This window comes from Hippocampus guttulatus, chromosome 2 (genome assembly GCF_054856545.1).
Source record: "Hippocampus guttulatus isolate MCC_2025c chromosome 2, RoL_Hgut_1.0, whole genome shotgun sequence".
Taxonomy (NCBI): domain Eukaryota; kingdom Metazoa; phylum Chordata; class Actinopteri; order Syngnathiformes; family Syngnathidae; genus Hippocampus; species Hippocampus guttulatus.
In genome coordinates this window covers 28,538,543-28,557,087 of record NC_141262.1, presented here as the reverse complement: position 1 = coordinate 28,557,087, position 18,545 = coordinate 28,538,543, and the positions used below count along the sequence as shown (strand labels likewise).

Sequence of the window (18,545 nt, the reverse complement as noted above, 5' to 3'; positions counted from 1 at the left end):
TTTCAAGTCGAGCAACAGCAAAAGAGCACACAGTGAGAAAATGAGAGGGGTGCAGAGTGCGGGGGGGAGTGAATGAGCCACCGAGTCCAATTTGCGTTCTTCAATTTGTCTGCGTGGCACACGGACGCTGCGGCTGAGCGGCCGCGGGATGCCGCACAGCCGCTCGCCGGCCTCGCGTGCTCGTTGGAATTTCCTCAAGTCGTCCCTTGACAAAAAGAATCACATCTCCGATCGCAATTGCAATATTGAGGGGAAACAAAATGGCAATTAGATCATTTCTGAAAATCAATTAGCCCCGCTCCTAAGTCAAGGCAGCCACTGGTTTTTTTGTTTTTGTTTTTTTAACAATAAATGAATTTGTTCGTCTCTCTCTCTGTCAGTGTGGACAATTAATCGCAACTCGAGCTTTGTTTCTTCTTTCTCAAGCCTTGTTCTGCCGCCGACACGACAACAGCTGTTGTGTGTCCCTGAAATGGACACAATGCATCCAAGAGTAGCGTCTTATAGTTTGACTTTTTTTTTTTTAAATCGTAGTGAAAATATGAAGTGGTGAATGCCCCTCCCGGTATCTCTGACCTCCGTCTCGCTTCCTTTTGAGGTCGGTTGGGTTGGCAGTGAATAGCAGACATGCGTCGATGCAAGGAACGGCTTGGCACTCAGATGTCGATGCGGCATAGTGGGGGGTGGGCGCACTTGACTGGGGGGGGGGGCATCACCAGTTGGCAGGCCTGGCACACAATGGCTGGCACGACGCGTCGGGCTTTGAAGGTTCCTCGACCCGGCTCCTTTTGTTCACCTCGTTCGGGCTCGCGGCTCATCCCGATAAAGGCCCCGCTTTGTTTAGACAACAAACAAAGGCCGTTAAAAATGATGATTTTTTTTTTTTTTTGCGGGGGTGCGGGGGGGATAATAGCAGGCGACGCAACACAAATTGTTACATTTTAGGCAGAGGCCAAACAAAACGATGAATCCGTTGCCGTTCTCCTGTTTGACATGTTTGCGGTGTGAGTCTGGCAAAAGAGGGCCGAATGATTCAGAAAAATCATTGAATTGCGTTTTGTTTTGGGGGGGGTTTGGTTATTTTTTATTTTTTATTTTTTCTGTTTCCTCAATTCGAACAAAGTGTGATGCTCTAAAACGTCCTCGAGACTTTGACTTTATCCCGAGTGCAAATCCCCGCATGCGATATCTGGCCAGATATCTGGAGATTTGGATAGCGCGGCGAAGATTGAACAACGTGAGCTTGTTGCCAAAGCGGCGAGTGCGAGTGATGGAGAGCAGGAGCACGAGAGGACACGTGTGCACACACATATGTAACGCATGAGCCAGAGCACTTTTTTTTTTTAACTTGCGTGACCGTTTCCAGGTGAGGCCCCTTCGTATCCGCCAAAGTCCGCCGGGGCCACATCAAATATTTACCCGGGAGCAGCTGTATTGTCGAAACATTACACATCGGAGCGGCGTAATTAGCTAGATCCTTTCTGGCCCTCTCGCTGGTTCCCGACTTCTGTTGGGAAGTCTGCCCCCCCCCCTCCTCCCTGCCGCCTCCTCCTCCTCCTCGCTGCTGAAATGCGTCTTGGCTCGGGACCCAGGCCTCTGGCAGCCACAGTGCTATACATGTGCACAGAACCCCGCTCAGCATAAAATGGCTGCCAGGCAGGCTTCTCCTGAAATGTCGACAGCGGTATGCATCTCCGCGTGCTGACCTTTTTTTGGGGTGGGGTGGGGGGGAGGATATCTGTACGTGTCTGTGGCTTACAAACGCGGGCCGCCGTTGGAAAAAAAAACCATTCCTGAAACCAGTGTTTCCTAACCTTTCGAGAGCCAAGGCACATCGTCGATATAAAAAAAAAATTGGAAGTATTTCACAGCCTACCACCAAATAAGTTGTCACAAAAAGTCAAAAGTATGTACCGGTACTTTACTCTCGGTATTGCAGACTTTCCTCTAAAACATTTTTTTGTGATAAATTATCTTGACCGTGTGTTTGAAAAAAGTGTGTTTTGATAAGTTCCAATGTCATGACAGCATGTGGGAGGGGCTGAAACGACAAAACCAATGTTTTCGTTTTTGACTTGATGATTGCTTTGTATTTTCCATGCATTTTATGATTGCAATATATTTTTTTTGTGTTCGATTACATTTCCATTGTGTTTAAAAAGTCGATTGTAGGAAGGAAATATAAAGGTCTGCACCCTTGAGACAAGGCACTTATTTTACAATCAGAAAAAATATTTATATTTAAAAATGGCACCTGACCAAACCAAAATGCTATAAAAAAGTATTTTCAGTAATACCTAAAACAGTTCTCTTTTTTTCTGTTGAAATACATTTACAATGTGTTGGGAGTTTTATTTTATGGCTTAAACCGGTGCGGCACAATTCATCTTAAAAACAGGCAAACCTCAATTGTGTTCCATGTAAATTTGAAATGTATTGACATGAAGCGCAAAATTGCCACAGCTGCCACCATGGCAGATCTGCGGTGCAAAATCATTCCAAAGTACACAAAATAGAAGTGCTGATGAAAATGACATTGACACTCATTCACAGATCAGAAACATTCACGGAAAAAAAAGGCCATGGTTTTATTTTATTCATTTATTTTCACTTGTACACATTATTCAATAGATTTTATGCTTCCCCTTTGGTGTGTGGTTAACATGTGTGTGTGTGTGTGTGTGTGTGTGTGTGTGTGTGTGTGTGTGTGTGTGTATATATATATACTGTATATATATATACAGTGTTTTGTTTTTTCTTAGGAGAATGAAGATACCGTATTGGTGGTAAATAAAATAGAGTAATGAAATTGGATCATTTCCCGGCACCGCGGTTGGGAATCGCAGCTCTAAACTCCGTGGCTAATTTGCTCCACATCCTGTAGTGTGTGAGTGCGCTTGAATGGAAACAGAATGGGAATGCTGGGGGGAGGGGGGGGATTGATCGTTGGTCGGTTTGCGTGTGTGTGTGTGTGTGTGTGTGTGTGTGTGTGTGTGTGCGTGTGCGTGTGCGCGTGCGCGTGCGCGTGCGTTGTATCAGTGATCCCAACATGCAGGCGTGTGACACACTTGGGCATGGAGGAATGGCACAAGTTGATCGGAACTTTCTTGCCGAGCCAGATTTCTGTTGCAATTAGCTTTAATTGCCCTCATCATTGCTGTGCTATGATAAGTATCCCACTGGACAAGAAGGTGTAACAACTCCCATCCAGAATAGCCACAAGCTCTTTTTTGTTTCCTCCTTTCTTGCCAAGCAACAGGAGATAATGGCATTCAGACTGTATTTTCACTTCCTTCACGTTTGCTTATTTAAACAAGTGGCAAGAGCGAAGTGTGCCAAGAAATGTTGTTTCTGGAACAGCCCTGTGTGTGTTTGTGTGTGTGTGTGTGTGTGTGTGTGTTTGTGTGTGTGTGTGTGTGTGTGTGCCGTGTTCGAGCCCTGCCAAGCTCCCAGGGCAAAGCCCAACCCTCTCGACCGCAACTGTTTATTTACAGGTTAGCCGACTGTTTATTTGAAGACTATCGGATTGGCCGGGACTCGTGCACAGGACGTGTTTTCGACACGCTTCCCCCTCGCCTGTGTTTCTGTTTCAAGACAAAAAAATCAACAACAAAAAGAACAAAAGATAATGATGTCAGCTCCCCGTCCGTCCCCGTCGAGAGCTTTGCAATATTGGCCTCAGCTTTGGACTGCTCGTTCTGCGCTTCGTCAAGTCGCGTTAGAGCGGAAAGAAGCTGATGGTAGCCGTTGCTGTTTCGCCTTATCTGCCTTAACAAAAAAAAAAGCAAAAAAGAAAATCAAGCAAGTGATTTTTTTTTTCTTCTAAAGAACACCAACATGTATTAAACATGCTTTCTGCTCTTCTGCACTTTGTGATGTAGCGCCAGAGCGGAAACAAGCTGATGTTAGCCAATGCTAATTAGCCATGTTACCTTCCTTCTTACATGAAAAAAAATTAATAAATGTTTTTTTTGGGGGGGGGGGGGGTGCCTAATGGAATTCCAAAAACTGTACGAGTAGGTTCTGCCCCTCTCCGCTTTGTGATTTAGCCTGATATTAGGATGGAAACACGCTGACGATAGTCAATGCCGATTAGCCGCGTTGACCTGCCTTAATACAGGTAAAAAACGCTGCAAGTACTTTCGGCTCTGCTGCGCTTTGTGAAGTCACATCAGAGCGGAAAGTGATGTTAGCCGTGCTAGCTAGCCACGGGATATAAGTACGGTATTTCATTCACCAGTTGTACACGTGCTAACTCTCATCACTGCTTGGTTTGAAAATATTCATGCGCGACCGTCATCTTGAATTTGCCGAAAAGTCATACGCGGTGCTCTCGTAAATATCAGAACAGAAGTCTTGCCTGCTCTTGTTTTTCGTATCCTTCCTCCTCAAGTGGGCGGCTCTTTCTAAATTCCCAAAAGGGACGACTTTTCTAACAAGGGCGAAAGTCGCCATTGACAACAACGGCAAAGGGGAAGGGGTACGGAAAATGGACGCACGGATGGTCAAAAGCTGAAATTGTTGGAACGACGAGGTGAAAGGTGCACCGTGTAAGGCGAGAAAGGAGGTGTTTCCGGGCCCGGCAGATGTGCCGTCATATGTTTGCACCCCACCTTGAGTTATCCAGGTGGCATCTCCCGGTGCCGCAGTGGGGCCTCCTGCTGGAAGATGCTGCCTGGGATCTCTAATTGCTGCCGCCATCTGCTCTTTTTTTCCTTTTTTTTTTATTTTGCGCGCTGCAGCCACACCCATCCTGCGCCAAAAAAGGCTGCACGGGCCAATCGGCTTCTGTCTCCACCAAATGACAAAAGCTGTTTGGAACAATAATAACTGACCTCATTATTTAAAATAAAAAATCATTTAAAAAATTGTGTGTACGTGTAAAAAGAAATACATGATTTGAAGAAATACTGCTGCTTAACTCATTTCCATTTTCGGTGTATAAAATGAATTGTTTTGGTTTGCCTGATGTAAAAGTGTTTATTTCGCTTTTCTGTGTATTTTGAGATTTTCGAATAAATTGTTTACCCAATTGATTCCGATCAACGAATAAAAAAAGTGAACAAAAAAGGGAATATTTCCATTTTGAACAGTCATTCCTCTGTCACTTTCTCTCTCTATCAATTTCCTTTTCTATCGCTGTATTATTCCCTATGTATCTCTATTTCTCTTTATCTGTCTGTCATTTGATGTCTGTTTCTCTGTCAGGATCAAATCTATCTCGGTCTTTAGCTCTCTGAGCTCAGGCCCTCACTCTCTCACGTTCTCTATCTCTCTGTCGCTAACGCTTTCTATCGCTATCTCTCTGTCTCCTCTTATCTCTATTTCGAATTGCTTGTCTGCATGATGTATGTTAGTGGTCCAAAACTCGGGCTTTCTCTCATATTTTGGCCTTCCCTTCTCCAAGTGAAATGTGATAGGTGAAAATGAAGAAAAAGTCCCCTCTCATCGAGTCTTTGAGATGAACAACAAAAGCTCAGTGGAAAGAATTCCACCTATGTTGCCTCATATGTCCCCCCCACCCGGGCCCCCTACCCTCACTTCCTCCGGTTCATACCTTGCACACTCCGCAAACCTCCTTGGCCAATTTTGGGGCATCGCCCCCCCCCCCCCCAAACTGTCACCGAGCGGCTTTTGCTTTGACGCTGCATTCACGGTTGTGCAAACCTGTCTTGGTTCTTTTCTCTTCTTGACAAGGAAAAAGATTCCATTGCGCGCTCGTCATATCTACTTTTTTCCCCCTCCCTTTTTTTTTCTCCTTTCTATTTTGCTTCGTATAAAAATCGAGCTATTGTCCTCAACCGTTGTTGCTCTCCCCGCCACTTACCACCCCCTTCGTCTCCTCGTCTCTGTGTACTTGCAGACTCCCAGCAGTCAGGAAGTCCCAGTAACAATGAGCAAGGCAAGAACCCTCTTCCAGGTATGTCGAGTGCCAGTCATCCTTCCTCAACTCCACCGGGCTATTGTTCCTCCGCCATTAATTCAGTGCGCACACACGACGCACACCCTCTCCTGTTCTCCCAATTTGCTGACTTTAAAAATGTGCCTGACGAGCATGTGAAAAACCGCCTCACGAATAAAACTAAAGAGCGCCACAGCGATAGCAACTGCAGTCAAAGAGACACATCTGGTGTCAAGGTAATTGCAACTTAAAATCATTGCTGAGGGCGCCGTTTTTAAAATGACATGGCCCGCGCAGAGATAAAATTTGATTGGTAATAACAAGTTGATTAAATTGGCAGCACCGTGGAAGAGTGGTTAGCACGCTTGACGCGCCGTTCTGACGTCAGGGGTTCGCATCGCGGATGCGGCCTTGCTGCGTGGTGTTTGGCGGGGAGACCAAGTCAACCGGGATAGGCTCCGGCTCACTTGCGAGCCGCATCAGGAAAAACCCTCGAGAAAATGGATGCTTGTTGGCGACACGTCCAGGGTGTCGCCGCCACGCTACGAGAGCATCAACAAGGACAGCCACTGCTAAATTGTTAGCGTCCCACTGGATTATTATGTTAACACTCTAACATCATTTCTTGTTCAGTTCTTCAAGTAGCCTCAACTAAGGCTGTTGTTAGCATCACATTTTGTTTGTTAGCACAAACTAGCAAAGATCACACTAACTTAACCATCGTGACTTGAACGCGCCTTTGTGACATCTTACATTAACCGTGAACCAAAATTGAGCACGGTAGCTAACAAACCGCATGACCTGAATGCGCATTTGTGACGTTGTGCATTCGCAGTGACACGGTAGCACACTGACTAAAGTTAGCTGGAATAGGTTCCAACTCACCCACGCCCCGAATGAAGACTAACTACTACTAAAGATGGACATTTAAATGGTCCTAATTCAAGCGCAAATATAAAAGGGCACAAGGGAGCCAAACCCCAAATATTCCCTAATGGTACTCTTGTTTCCAGGCCATTGTGGTGGAACGATAGTTTGAAAGTATCATTAGCTACCTCAAGAGCAGGTTCCGCCAAGACGAGTGCCAAGATAAACATGCCACCCAGCCAACGACTCTGGCTCGGGAGACCGTCGGAAGCCGCGGAGTCACCCGCTGCGTCTGGGGCCACCCGTGGGTGCCAACTAAGTTGCTGCCTTTCTCCCTGGCAAGGGGCCAAGCTGCACTGATTTTTGACTCCTTTGCTGTTGATGCTAACATTTGAAGCTAATTTACGGGGGCCGACAGCCCGCCCGGGACAGACTGACACCTTCAAATCGAGTGAGCCGCTGCCACGGTTGTGAGTCTAGTGAGATACTCTGACTCGTTTGGATTACTCAATTAAATCAAGGTGATGTCATCCAAAAAAACTACAATGGTTCTGACACTGGGCTCCACAAGCCATAAATTGTGGGCACAAAACAATTACCATGGTATCATTTTATTTTATTTTTATGTTGGTCATTATGGTGGTACTTTGAGAGCTAATCTTTTTGGAGCGGGTACTCGGTGTAAAATTGTTGAGAACAACAATAGAAATCAAGAGTACATGGCAGTTGTTTAATCGGTGTTTAGATTATGAGAGGTCCTTTGAAAGAACGTTTCCCAGGTAAGATCTACAGCTCACTCTGGATAGAAAAAGTGACAAGCGCAGGATCATCTTCACATTGACCCAATGAACATCATTTCGGAGCAATGTTATTGGGTAAAATGCTAAAAAGAACGTCTTTTTGTGCTTCTATTGACAGTCTATTTGGAAGACAGCTTCATCAAATCGGGAGTGTTCAGCGTTGCGGAACTGGTTCGAGTGTCCAGAAGTAAGTGTGACCACGTTTGTGTCATCTCGTCGATACAATGGAATGAAAGCAAGTGTTGCGGACCCCACTTCTGACATTTGCACAGTTTTCGCAATCGTTATGTCATGATATGGTGAGGTGATTGACTACACATTGATTGATTGATTGATTGTAGCAAGGCGGTCGGTCCTCTTAGAGAAAACATTCCTAGCCGAGGAGTAGATAGCGTTATGTGAGACAGGTAACACTAAAAGCTAAGATTGGATGTAACGGAAACTCACTTTAAAAAGCTAACAGTTGAAGCTTACGTTAAAGGTAATGTTGGCGCTAACATTTTAAGCTAATGTTAGAGGTATCATTGGCCGCTAACTTCAGAATTGAACGTTGTATGGTAACGTTAAGAGGTACGACGATAATTAAAATGTTGAGTATGTTAAAATTTCTATATTAGCTAATGCTGGCCAAAGGCTAATAGCCGGGTACGCTGTAGAAAGCAGCATAGTAAACTAACATTTTTAGGTCTTTCTGTATCAGCCCATCCTGTGTTCAAAGCGTTTGAGGAAAGCAGGCTTAACAATAACTCATAGGGATTGTTAAAACGTTGAGTATGTTAGCGATGAGTGGCTTGCGTTGGCCAATAGGTGATTGATGGCCTAATGGAAGACTTGTGGTCAGAGATGTGGTTCCTTGTGCGGTTGACGTTGGCGAAAGCACGGTGGTACACTACCACTGAAATCCAAGGTTGAAATTAATGTGGAAGCTAATGTTACTAGCTAATGCTACAGTGGACAGCTACTCAAAAATGTCCTTCTACTATATGAATGAATCTTTAAAAATCCTGATATAGGTTATCATAATTCATGCATGAAAGGGTAACGAGGCTCATGTTAAAGGTAATGCTGAAGCTAACATTGCTAATGTCTGATAGCTTGACAGCAGACAGGAGTGTGATCTGTGATATCGGTTTTTATTTTTAAATCATGAGGGTATCTCCATATCACTGAGTCCAAATCATAATAAATGGCTAATAGGAATGTACTTATTGGTATTTTTACAGGTTGCGAAGCAGTTTACCTGCCTCAACAAGTCGAACAATGTGTGCATGACATGTCATTCAGGGACGACCTGCACGCACAGAGCGGCAACCGCATACTTGAACGCTCAGGAATGTCGGCCGCCTGTGATTTTTGGATTTGCGAGTATGCCCTGTGCGTTCGCTGAAATTACGGGGACATTGCTGTCTTTTGACATTCTAGTCTGGGCTCTGTGGTCAATCCAGTTGGGCCAGTCTGCTTTGCAGTAGCGGGACCACATCTGTAAATAGCCGCTGCGTATGTCTATTGACACGTCCGCCTTTGACGCTCTCTTCCACTCATCTGGAATCCTGGGCCTCTTTCAGAGCAGGCGGCGTTAACCTGCTCCAGCTTTTTTTTCCTTTTTTCTTTTTTTTTTTTTCAAGCCGAGGGTTGTTACTGTACTCGTGGAACAAAGTGTACCGAAGGGGAAACGAGTTTCTGTGTGTACAAAAAGCAGTACATGAACAAGGCAAGAATCCCTGAAAGTTGAACCAGACAGAATGTTATTGTTTTTTTTGGATCGCCTTTAATTTTCTGCGCCATCTTGGAATATGAAAAGGTCGACGGACGCATGGGAATTTATCCCCTCACTCCCCGGTGAGACATGAATGCGGTTGCTTGTCCATCGTCGAGCTGCTGAGACATTCTTAGAGGTCCAGCTTCAAGAATGACGTGCATTCGGAGCCTGGAGCCCGATGCTAGATTTTGGACACATTAGGGCATTTACATGGAAAACGTGTCTCTACTTACAAAATTTTCTGAAGTAATTTCTTCCAAAACCAATTCATTTCGTAAGTCGAGGTCCCACTGTATGTTTAAACAGGAAAATGTTTAACCAAACCATAACATTCCGTCCTGCGAAAGTCTGTTAGCTGAATGCTAACACACCATGACATTTGCCATAGACAGGCCACTGGAGAATAGCACCGATGTTTTGGTAATTCTAAACACACAGAGAGCAGCAGAACGCACAATTCGCACAGGCGTATGTTCTGTCTGCTCCGTGGTCCCCACCGTGGCTCGCCAGGGCAGCGGACGGCGGCGGGATCGTGCCAGCGGCGAACCTCAGACCACAACAGACGCCGCCACACACTCCATCCTCTCATCGGCTCCAAACCCGAGCGACCGCACGAGCTGGAGGCCACGCACCAAAAAGCGCCAGGGAGGGGGAGGGGGGGTGTGATGTCGTCCCATTGTTCACTTCATTCTGGCCCGCTCTTCGCCTCCTCCACAGCGCTGAAAAACTCCTGTCCCCTGAAAATGGCGTCGCGGACGAAACAGCCGCAGCGCACAATAACGAGGAGCGTCGAGATGGCTCGCTTTTGCTCCGAAAGGAGTCGGCCGCTTTTGCCCCGCAGCCATAATGTGTGGGAAGCGGTGACTTTTTAATCAGAGGGCTCAGCAGAAATGCCGTAATGGTCAAACAGGAGCCTTTAATTTGATGCGCTGGGCCTCTAAAGCGTCAATAACGACCACTCATGCAATTCTACAATTAATTCCGTGTCTCCTGTTGCAAGAAAAGACAATCTGCCGCTCGCCGGCTTTCCAGCTCACCACCTCGACTTTTCCCTCCGCAGTGCCCATTACCCACGGTGCGGCGGTCAACTTCTCCATGGCGGACATGCCCGGCCAACCTTACTATCACGACCTCAACTCCAGCGTGGGGATGCACCGCTCCTTGTCCTCCCCTCCCGGCAGGTCAGCAAGCACGTGTGACTCGAGCGCTTGTGCAGCCGTCACTCCAGAAAGCCAGAATCTCGCCGGTGTTAGCGAACGTCGCCGATGTTGTTGTTTTTTTTTTTTTTTGATAGATTTTTTTTCATCCAGGCTCGTTCAAGGTCGTAAAGCCGTTCGCCAGGCAGCCGCAGACAGTTTTAATGGTCGCAAACAGATTTGCTTGCCTCCTTCAAATTTTCAACATGTTTAAAATGTCAAGAAATTGTTTGCCGACATCTGGCGAAGCCTGACGAAAAAACATCCACTCTCCCAGATATGGACTTCAGAACAAGGAAAATGTTTTGGTTTGGGGGGGGGGGGGTATTAATGACACTAAATCGCATGTAAATCATGTAGAAAGACATCGGAGCACAAGCTTCTACTCGAAAGTGAAGAAACAGTTTCCGACTGACCAACTCCTTCCACATGTTTTGACCGATTCACCTTTCGTCTTAACGTTCTACGTCCGATGACAATTGCGCAACATTTCACTTCAACACTTCTTTGTTTGCATTTTCATATTTTTGGGAGAAAAAAATATCACGCCGTCATGACTGAAGACTGTAGAATTTTGCGGGGGAAAAATAAATAAAACAAAATGTGGTAAAAGCGGAGGTACACTATGCAAGTAGCGTCAGTCTACATACGAGAGCAAAGGCATCTTCGGCTGCATTCCTTGGCTGAAACTATTCTTGCTCACGCGCGCCGCTTGTTGACTCCGTTCCACAGCAAAAGGCCGAAAACCGTCAACATGGAGGAGAACATGGACACCAGCCCGACGGGCCCCGACTTCTACTCGTCGCCCAGCTCACCGGCCAGCAGTCGGGCGAATTGGCACGACCGGGATGGAGGTGAATTTGGATGACTTATAGCTGCCCCCCCTTTTTTTTTAGGGGGCGGGTGGTTGCAAGCGTCGTAAATTACCGCATTTCAAAGCCGACGCATTTTTCTTGGGATATGGAGCGCGTCTGCTCTTCCAGGAGCACGAACCTGTTCACCCCTCTCAAAATACATACCGTGACAGAGATAGCCCGCGGGGGCGCTGGCGGGATGGCCTTTGGGCCCGTTTGAACTGCTGCCTGTCTGAATGCGAGTCCCAGTGCTCAACGCACCTGTTGCCCGCGTTACAGGAAACGCCGGATTCTGCGGGGCGGAGAATCCTCCGCGAGAACAAAGCCCTCCAGCGGTGGTTCCCGATACAGTGTTTTTTCCATGCGTTTGGACTTGAAGCCATCAAAGCTGACGATTCAAAATCAGCGGGAGGAGAACATGTGCAAATCGCTTACGAGCGCGGGAACCGCTCTGGTGTACATTTGTGTTTTTACGCGGTTCACGACACTAAAGATTACACTCGACCTTATAGACCAGGGGTGTCCAAGGTCGGTCCTCAAGGGTCGCCGTCCTGCCTGTTTTCCGGCTCTCCCGGGAGACACGCACCTGATTCAAAGAATCAGGAATGTTCTCGTGCTGCTTCAGAGCTGGATGATGAGCTGATCACCTGAATCAGGTGTGTTGCAGCCGAGAGAGACGGAAAACAGGGAGGACGGCGGCGGCCCGCAGCTGGACATGCCTGTTATAGACCTTATGAAAAAAAAAAAGAATCATGTTTTATCATTTATCCCGCTCGCCCATACTTGCGGTGGCCCTGCACTTTTGCTCCTTTTTTTCCCCCCCCCCCAAATTCAACTCATCAGAAAGGCAATTATTACGAAAGGCAACGTTGACGACTTTGTGATTTGGGGCGGGGCGCGTCTCTTATTTGCAGATCCCGGTACCGAAAACCCTCAAAGGCTTCAGAATTCCTTAGCGGTGTTTTGTGAAAAGCGCAGCGTATGTTTGTTTTGTTCCCGTCTGCTGTAATGCAGGAAAGATCCGATACGCAAGACAAGCCACAAGTGGGACTGCAACCGCAAGGCCCGTCCGTCCGTGCGGCCGCATGAAATTTCATACGCTCCCTCGGCGCCGGGCCTCAGAGCGCCGCTCCGGCCGCAGAGGAAAACCGACCCCTCCCAAGACGGTCATTACTGCGCCGTCAAACGAGGGGGGCGAGAGTCACAAACCAATGACGGAATGCAGCAGATATCGAACGGCGACATGGAAACGCGCACGCGCGCACGTTGTTTGTTTGTTTATTGAACATAATTGGGTCGCCAAAACAAAATGGCCACCTTCCTGTTCAGATTCTCACACGGCTCCTGCGGGCTTTTTCATGCGACCGCTCGCGCGAGACGTTTCCACCCGATTTGGCGTTAAGCGGTCAAACTGGTGACGAGGGGGCGGGGTCGCCCTTTTCTTGTCCGAGGCGGCTTCACTCACTCGTTGACTCGCTCAATGTAGAAGATGATTGAAATGGCGGAAGGAGCCGCGCAAAAGTCAGCACAGTTTTTTTTTCTCAGCGGTGTGTGTGTGTGTGTTTTGTTTCTCGTAATTAATCGTGCATTTCCTGAGGCGCCCCGCTCACCTCTCTGAAGGATTTCATTACGTGAAGAGAGGAAAAAGCTTCAAGCGCCACAGAAACATGAAGCCTTTATCCTCTCACAACCTCTTAGTGGGAATCCCCCCCCCCCCCCCGGTCGCCCCCCCCTGACCCGACACACACAAATTCCAGCAACCTTTACCGCTGTCACGGGCGGATTCTTCCCTCTTGTGGGCAAAGGCGGCGCACTAACGACATGATTTATGATGGGAGGGAAAAATATTTTCCAAGTTGGGCACTCACCGAGAATCTGTGACAAAAAGCGGAGGAATGTCCCTGGGAAGACGTAAAGGCGTCCCGTCTCGTTCGTCTATTGTGTCGGGCGGTTTCCCCACCCCCCCTGGAAGCCCCGAGTCCGAGCGTGGAAAATTGAAAGGCACACAGTTGTGACGGCGGCTCACGTGTCGGCGTCTTTGCTTATTCTTCCATTTTCTTAACAAATTTCATGTCTCCTAAAAAGCTCGGGGATTAGCCACGGCGGATTACGGAAGCTTGTCAGACGGCGTGCGAGGGGCGAGCCAAGCAGATGTCGGCCGGCGATATTCTATTCATGATCCCTTGAATGCTTCGGATCTGATCTGACGTCCTCGGACTTGACAGAAAGGAGAATTTTCGCAGGGCTTCTGTTATTTCCCGGGAATGTTTTTTTTTTTTTGCACATGTTGTGTACAATTTGCAAAGTCAACTTTTCCACCTGTCCCTCCGAGGATCCTAATCCGGGCAAAGCCCATTCTCGCGACAACAGGGACGTGTTTCGATCAATTCTTGGCAGGAAAAAGCTCCATTTTTTTTTTTTCCGTCTCCTTCCAAACGGGTCCATTTGCTTTGATTCCGCGGACGAGACTTCCATTTTGCTGAGCGTGCGCACGTCGCGCGTCTTTTTTGATATCCAGCAGACATGTCGTCGCCCACCATGAAGAAGCCAGAGAAGGCCATGTTCAGCCCCACCTCGCCGCAGGACTCCTCGCCGCGAATCAGCACTTTTCCTCAGCCTCACCACCCGGGCCTGACGGGCGTCGGACACAGTGGTGAGTTGCCTCGGCGCGGCCGTCGTGGAGCCTCCGGGATACTTGAAGGCCTTATCCCCCCCCCCCTCCGCCGGCCGCCTCGCAGTTATCTCCACGAGGAGCCCCCCGCCGCACTCGCCGCTGCAGTTCTCCGCCTCGGCCATCCTGCCCCCCGCGCCGTCGTCCTACTTCCCGCACACCACCATCCGCTACCCGCCCCACCTCAACCCGGCCGACACCCTCAAGAGCTACGTGCCGCCGTACGACCCGTCCAGCCCGCAGAGCAGCCAGGTGAGCGCCGACGACTTTGCGCTGTCTTTTCCCAATCCGAATAGGGACGTGCGCTATTTCACCATACGGAGGGAAAGCTGTCCACATTCCAAGTGTTTCACTCGGGGGGGTGTGCTCACTTTTGTTGCCACCAGTGATAATCTTACAGTTGAACCCCAGCGACTCGCTGATCAAAAAAAGTATGAGTTCCAAATTTCAAATTCTGAAATGGTCCACTTATTCAATTGCATATGATAATAACTCAGCCGACAACAATATACATCGATAATAGGTTTATTTCTTATAAACAAATGCTGCAAACGTTGAATGAATTCAGGTATACAAGATTTGCTGAGAAATAAGTTCTTATTTCATCCCATGGTTCAGTCTTTGAGTTCATAAATTCTCCTCTCTTTACTCTGCTTCCAAGGATGCGAGACTTTCTCAAAGTTAACTTATATGATATCTCCGCAATCAATTTTCGCAACACTTGTTTTAACGTAACACCACTTGACAATCGTCCTGCTTTCCGCGAGGTTGAAGGCCGATCTCACCGATCTCGTCTCGCGAGGACGGAAATCTCGTCATGCGAGATCACTTCACGCGATATCAAAACAACAATGGCGGCGATTGTCAAACTGCGACACTGCGTTGCTGGAAAAAAAGATGTACCGGAGTGTTTTTTTTTTTGGTTTGGACTGAGAAATTTCCTTGCGTCCCAAAAACGCACATTATGGGAAAATTCTGCGTCTAGGACGCGGGACGCAGAGGTAACGGGATGACTGGATAAGATACGATCCCGATGATGCGTCCCTCGCGAAGATCCGCTGTACTGCTGTCGTCCTGTAATCCTGGAGCCAATTCCGAAACTTTCACCAAGAGATCTTCTGGCTTTTGTTGCCGCCGCTTCTGAAGCACACGCTAAAATTCCCAAGCTGCGCACGGAAGGCATTGTCCCCAAAAGTGCCATTCGTGCGTCTCGACATCTTTTTCCAACCGTTATCGCCGCAACGATTGTTCCCGATTAGCCACGCTAATCATCGCCGCGCAGAAAAAGCAAAATGCTTGCGAGACGTTTGAAGGAAGCGCGCGGCGTTGCATTTGAAGGAGAAAGGTGCAGGCGTCTCAATAGAAGAGCCCCGTGTGACATTTACGGGAATTTTATTTCCGTGCGCTTCGCACTGTAAACAATGGCTCCGTCGCCACAATGCGTTTTTTTTTTTAAGGGGTGTCTGTTACTCGAGAGAAAAACCGCGGGGAATGATAAAGGTCGTAAATATTTGCCGTTGCCGGGGCCCAGCTCTTGTGCAGAATTAACTGGCCCTCTGCTAGTCGGGGAGGGGAGGGGGGGGGGCGGGGGCGGGGGTCCGACAAATAAGACGGCGCTTGTAAGCCCGTGGACGAGTGCCAGAATGTTTTTATGCTTGCTTTAACGCAGATTATATTACACTCTAATTAAAGATTCTATTCACGTCCAGGGGAACCCTCCGGACACAATTCTTTTCCAGAAAGCCCCGTTTGAGTTTTGAACTTCGGGCGGTCCCAAAATGAACGCCCCAGACAGTCTCCAGCCGCCTCAAAGAGTCGCCCCCTTTGCTTTCTTTCTTCCTATATAGTCTCTCCGTGCCGGCGCATTCATGCCATTGTGAGCGCCGGCTCGGCCCGTCTTTTCACGCCCCCCCCCCGGATGCCAGTGAATTCCATTGATGGCCGCTATTAAAATCTTTGTGTAAAATCATGTAGGAAATCCATACTCATTGACTGAGAGTCCCCCTTAGGAGTCACGGCAATAATAGTGACCGCTCAAATCTGTTCTTTGAATGTGGAAGCAGGCTGGTTAAGTGACGTTCACCATGTCCTTTCTCGAGATTACCCGGCTAGCTTTTGCACAACGTCATCACAACGAGAATAAGAATTCAAGCCGAAAATGACGAGGCGGCCTTTCTTCAGCCCCTTTTTCATCCACATTGGATACTTCAAATTCAAAATGGACAATTTTCTCTTCAATTTGGGGAAAGGGTCTTGGGGATTTTTTTTCGACCCAATTTTGTTCCGGGGGGGGGGGGGCTGCTGAGTGAGTTTGCAATAACTCCAACAGCTACTAATTACGACTCGTAATAAATAATAATAAACGCATGGATGGCTGAAATGTAACGTTTGCCCCCGCAGCCCAACAGCAGCGGCCAAGTAGTGGGCAAAGTCCCAGGCCACTTCACGCCGGTCCTGGCTCCCTCCCCGCACCACGGCGCTGTGCGACCCGTCTCGCTGTCCATGCCCGACACCAAGCCCATCACCACGTCAACGGAAGGTGAGTGCCACTCTCGGGGACAAAAAAAAATGCTTCGTAAGCATTTCCATGGTACATCGGCTCGTAAAAATGACCGAACGTTGGCAGACAAGCCCGCCCAATAACACACACACACACACACCGTGTTACATCTCTGCGTTCTCCTCGCCTGCTTTACCGTTATAAAACATTTAAGGGGTATTTACGTCATGCTTGCAGGTTTATTAGCCGCTAATTAAAGTGGGCCCAAAATCTGACCTTGTGGTGCTCCACTTGTCACTATTGGACGCTTGCCACGCTGATGACTGTATCGGAATTTATAGAGCACTTCCAATCAGTGGCCGCAAGTGTGACGCGTTGCTGTGTGTCGCCCAGGCTACTCGGCTCCCGGCACCCCCACGGCGAACCGCTTTGTTGGTCTGAGCCCCCGAGATCCTGCCTTCCTCCACCAGCAACAGGTAACAACCCCCACACCCACCACCAGCACCAGCACCTTCCTCCTTTTTCCTGGGCCCCGCACAAAACGTCCCCGCCCTCTCTCTTGGTTGCACTTGCGGTGCGCCCGGACCGCCTTTCACTTTTTCCCCAGTCTGTGAAGTGACGGCCTTATTCCCAAGTGGGGAAAAAAAAAAAAAAAAAATCAAATAATTTTGGAGTTAAAGTTGTGACGACTTTCCGAATGCACTGTCCTGTCCTCCCAAGGCACTCGTTCTGTCCTTAAATGCCCTTTTGTTGCGATCAAATTAAATCCCCCTGAGGGAAGCGGGGGGGTGTTGAAATCCGTTTTCAAGTTGCAAAGTCCGTGGCCAGTACTCAGTCGCCGACCGTCATTATCAGGATCAGAGAAGGCCTGTTGCCCCCGTCGTTAATCAGGAGAGGTGAGGTGTGTCCATGAGAGAGTGCGAGTGGGTGTGTGCAAGTGCGGAAGAAGACACACTGGTGAGTGTGTGTGTGTGTGCACGCGGGCTCCCCTCCCCGACCTTTTTAAGTGCTGGTTTGAGGCCAAGGCTTTTCCAACCACAACTAATTGAATGCATCTGTACGCCGCTATATAACCATCGCCCCCTTTTTTCTTTTTCCTTTTTTTTGTGTTCAGTAATAATGCTAATGCTCCATTTGGCCTCTGTATCCTCTCTTGTTCTTTCGTTTCAAAACAGATTCAGAGGAGGTCTTGTTTGGCCATAATTGTTTCATACTATTTTGATTTTCAGCGTTGTTAAAATAAATGGCAAGCTCGGGATCTGGTCGTGAAATGAAACGGCGTTCCTTGGTGAACGCGTGAGAAGTGGTTGCGAGCCGTCTGCGCTCGGATTCATCGCGCTTCTGTGTGTGTTCCGCTTGTTTTCTTTTGTTTTGGTTTCTGCGGCGCAACTGCCGCCCGGCCTCTGTTCTTCTCCCTCTTGTGATGTTTGTTGAGGGGCACCGGCGGGAGGCGCGGGGTGGGGTGGGGGGCGCGTACCCGACGTCGTTTTTCAGTCACTTGCTTCTCGGAGACTTCAACCTGTCGGGCTTCCGTTTGACATTTCGACTTGCCGCCGATGCTGGAGGTGCTTCTCTGATGGGAGTCACGATACATTGCTGAACAGAAACATAGCGGTGCACAATAAATGCCTCGGGTTACGACAAGCGCAAACATATGAGACCACCCGGATGCTCAGTGTCATCGGGTGCTTTCATGGGGACTCTTTCCATTTTAATTTTGAACAGTAATGAGAAATTTGAACCCAACTCTCTCTCTCTCTCTCTCTCTCGTTGTGTGTGTGTGTGTGTGTGTGTGTGTGTGTGTGTGTGTGTGTATGTATATATATCTGTCTATCTATCTATCTCTATATAGATATAGATATGATATATATCTATATCTATATAGATATATATCTAGATATGTACACACACACACACCTGAAAAAGATTTCACTGGGTTGATAATCTATTGTGCAATCCTAACCTACAAGGACAAATCAATAAAAACATAATTAAA

The 18,545-nt window shown here is 48.0% G+C and overlaps 1 protein-coding gene across 8 annotated transcripts in view; it reads left to right on the top strand.

Annotated features, from left to right (window-relative positions):
- The window catches only part of LOC147209429 (nuclear factor 1 B-type-like), a 61,092-nt gene that overhangs the window by 29,532 nt on the left and 13,015 nt on the right, over positions 1-18,545 (top strand). For 4 of the 8 annotated variants that reach the window (XM_086105341.1, XM_086105336.1, XM_086105342.1 and 1 more), the window contains exons 3-10: positions 5,864-5,920; positions 7,688-7,756; positions 10,389-10,509; positions 11,257-11,378; positions 13,900-14,031; positions 14,117-14,301; positions 16,450-16,588; positions 16,943-17,025. In XM_086105341.1, coding sequence (XP_085961467.1) covers positions 5,864-5,920; positions 7,688-7,756; positions 10,389-10,509; positions 11,257-11,378; positions 13,900-14,031; positions 14,117-14,301; positions 16,450-16,588; positions 16,943-17,025 — 908 coding nt within the window. Of the gene's footprint in view, positions 1-5,863; positions 5,921-7,687; positions 7,757-10,388; positions 10,510-11,256; positions 11,379-13,896; positions 14,032-14,116; positions 14,302-16,449; positions 16,589-16,942; positions 17,026-18,545 lie in introns of all 8 variants that reach the window. The other 4 variants (XM_086105340.1, XM_086105335.1, XM_086105337.1 and 1 more) reach the window with 2 other exon arrangements.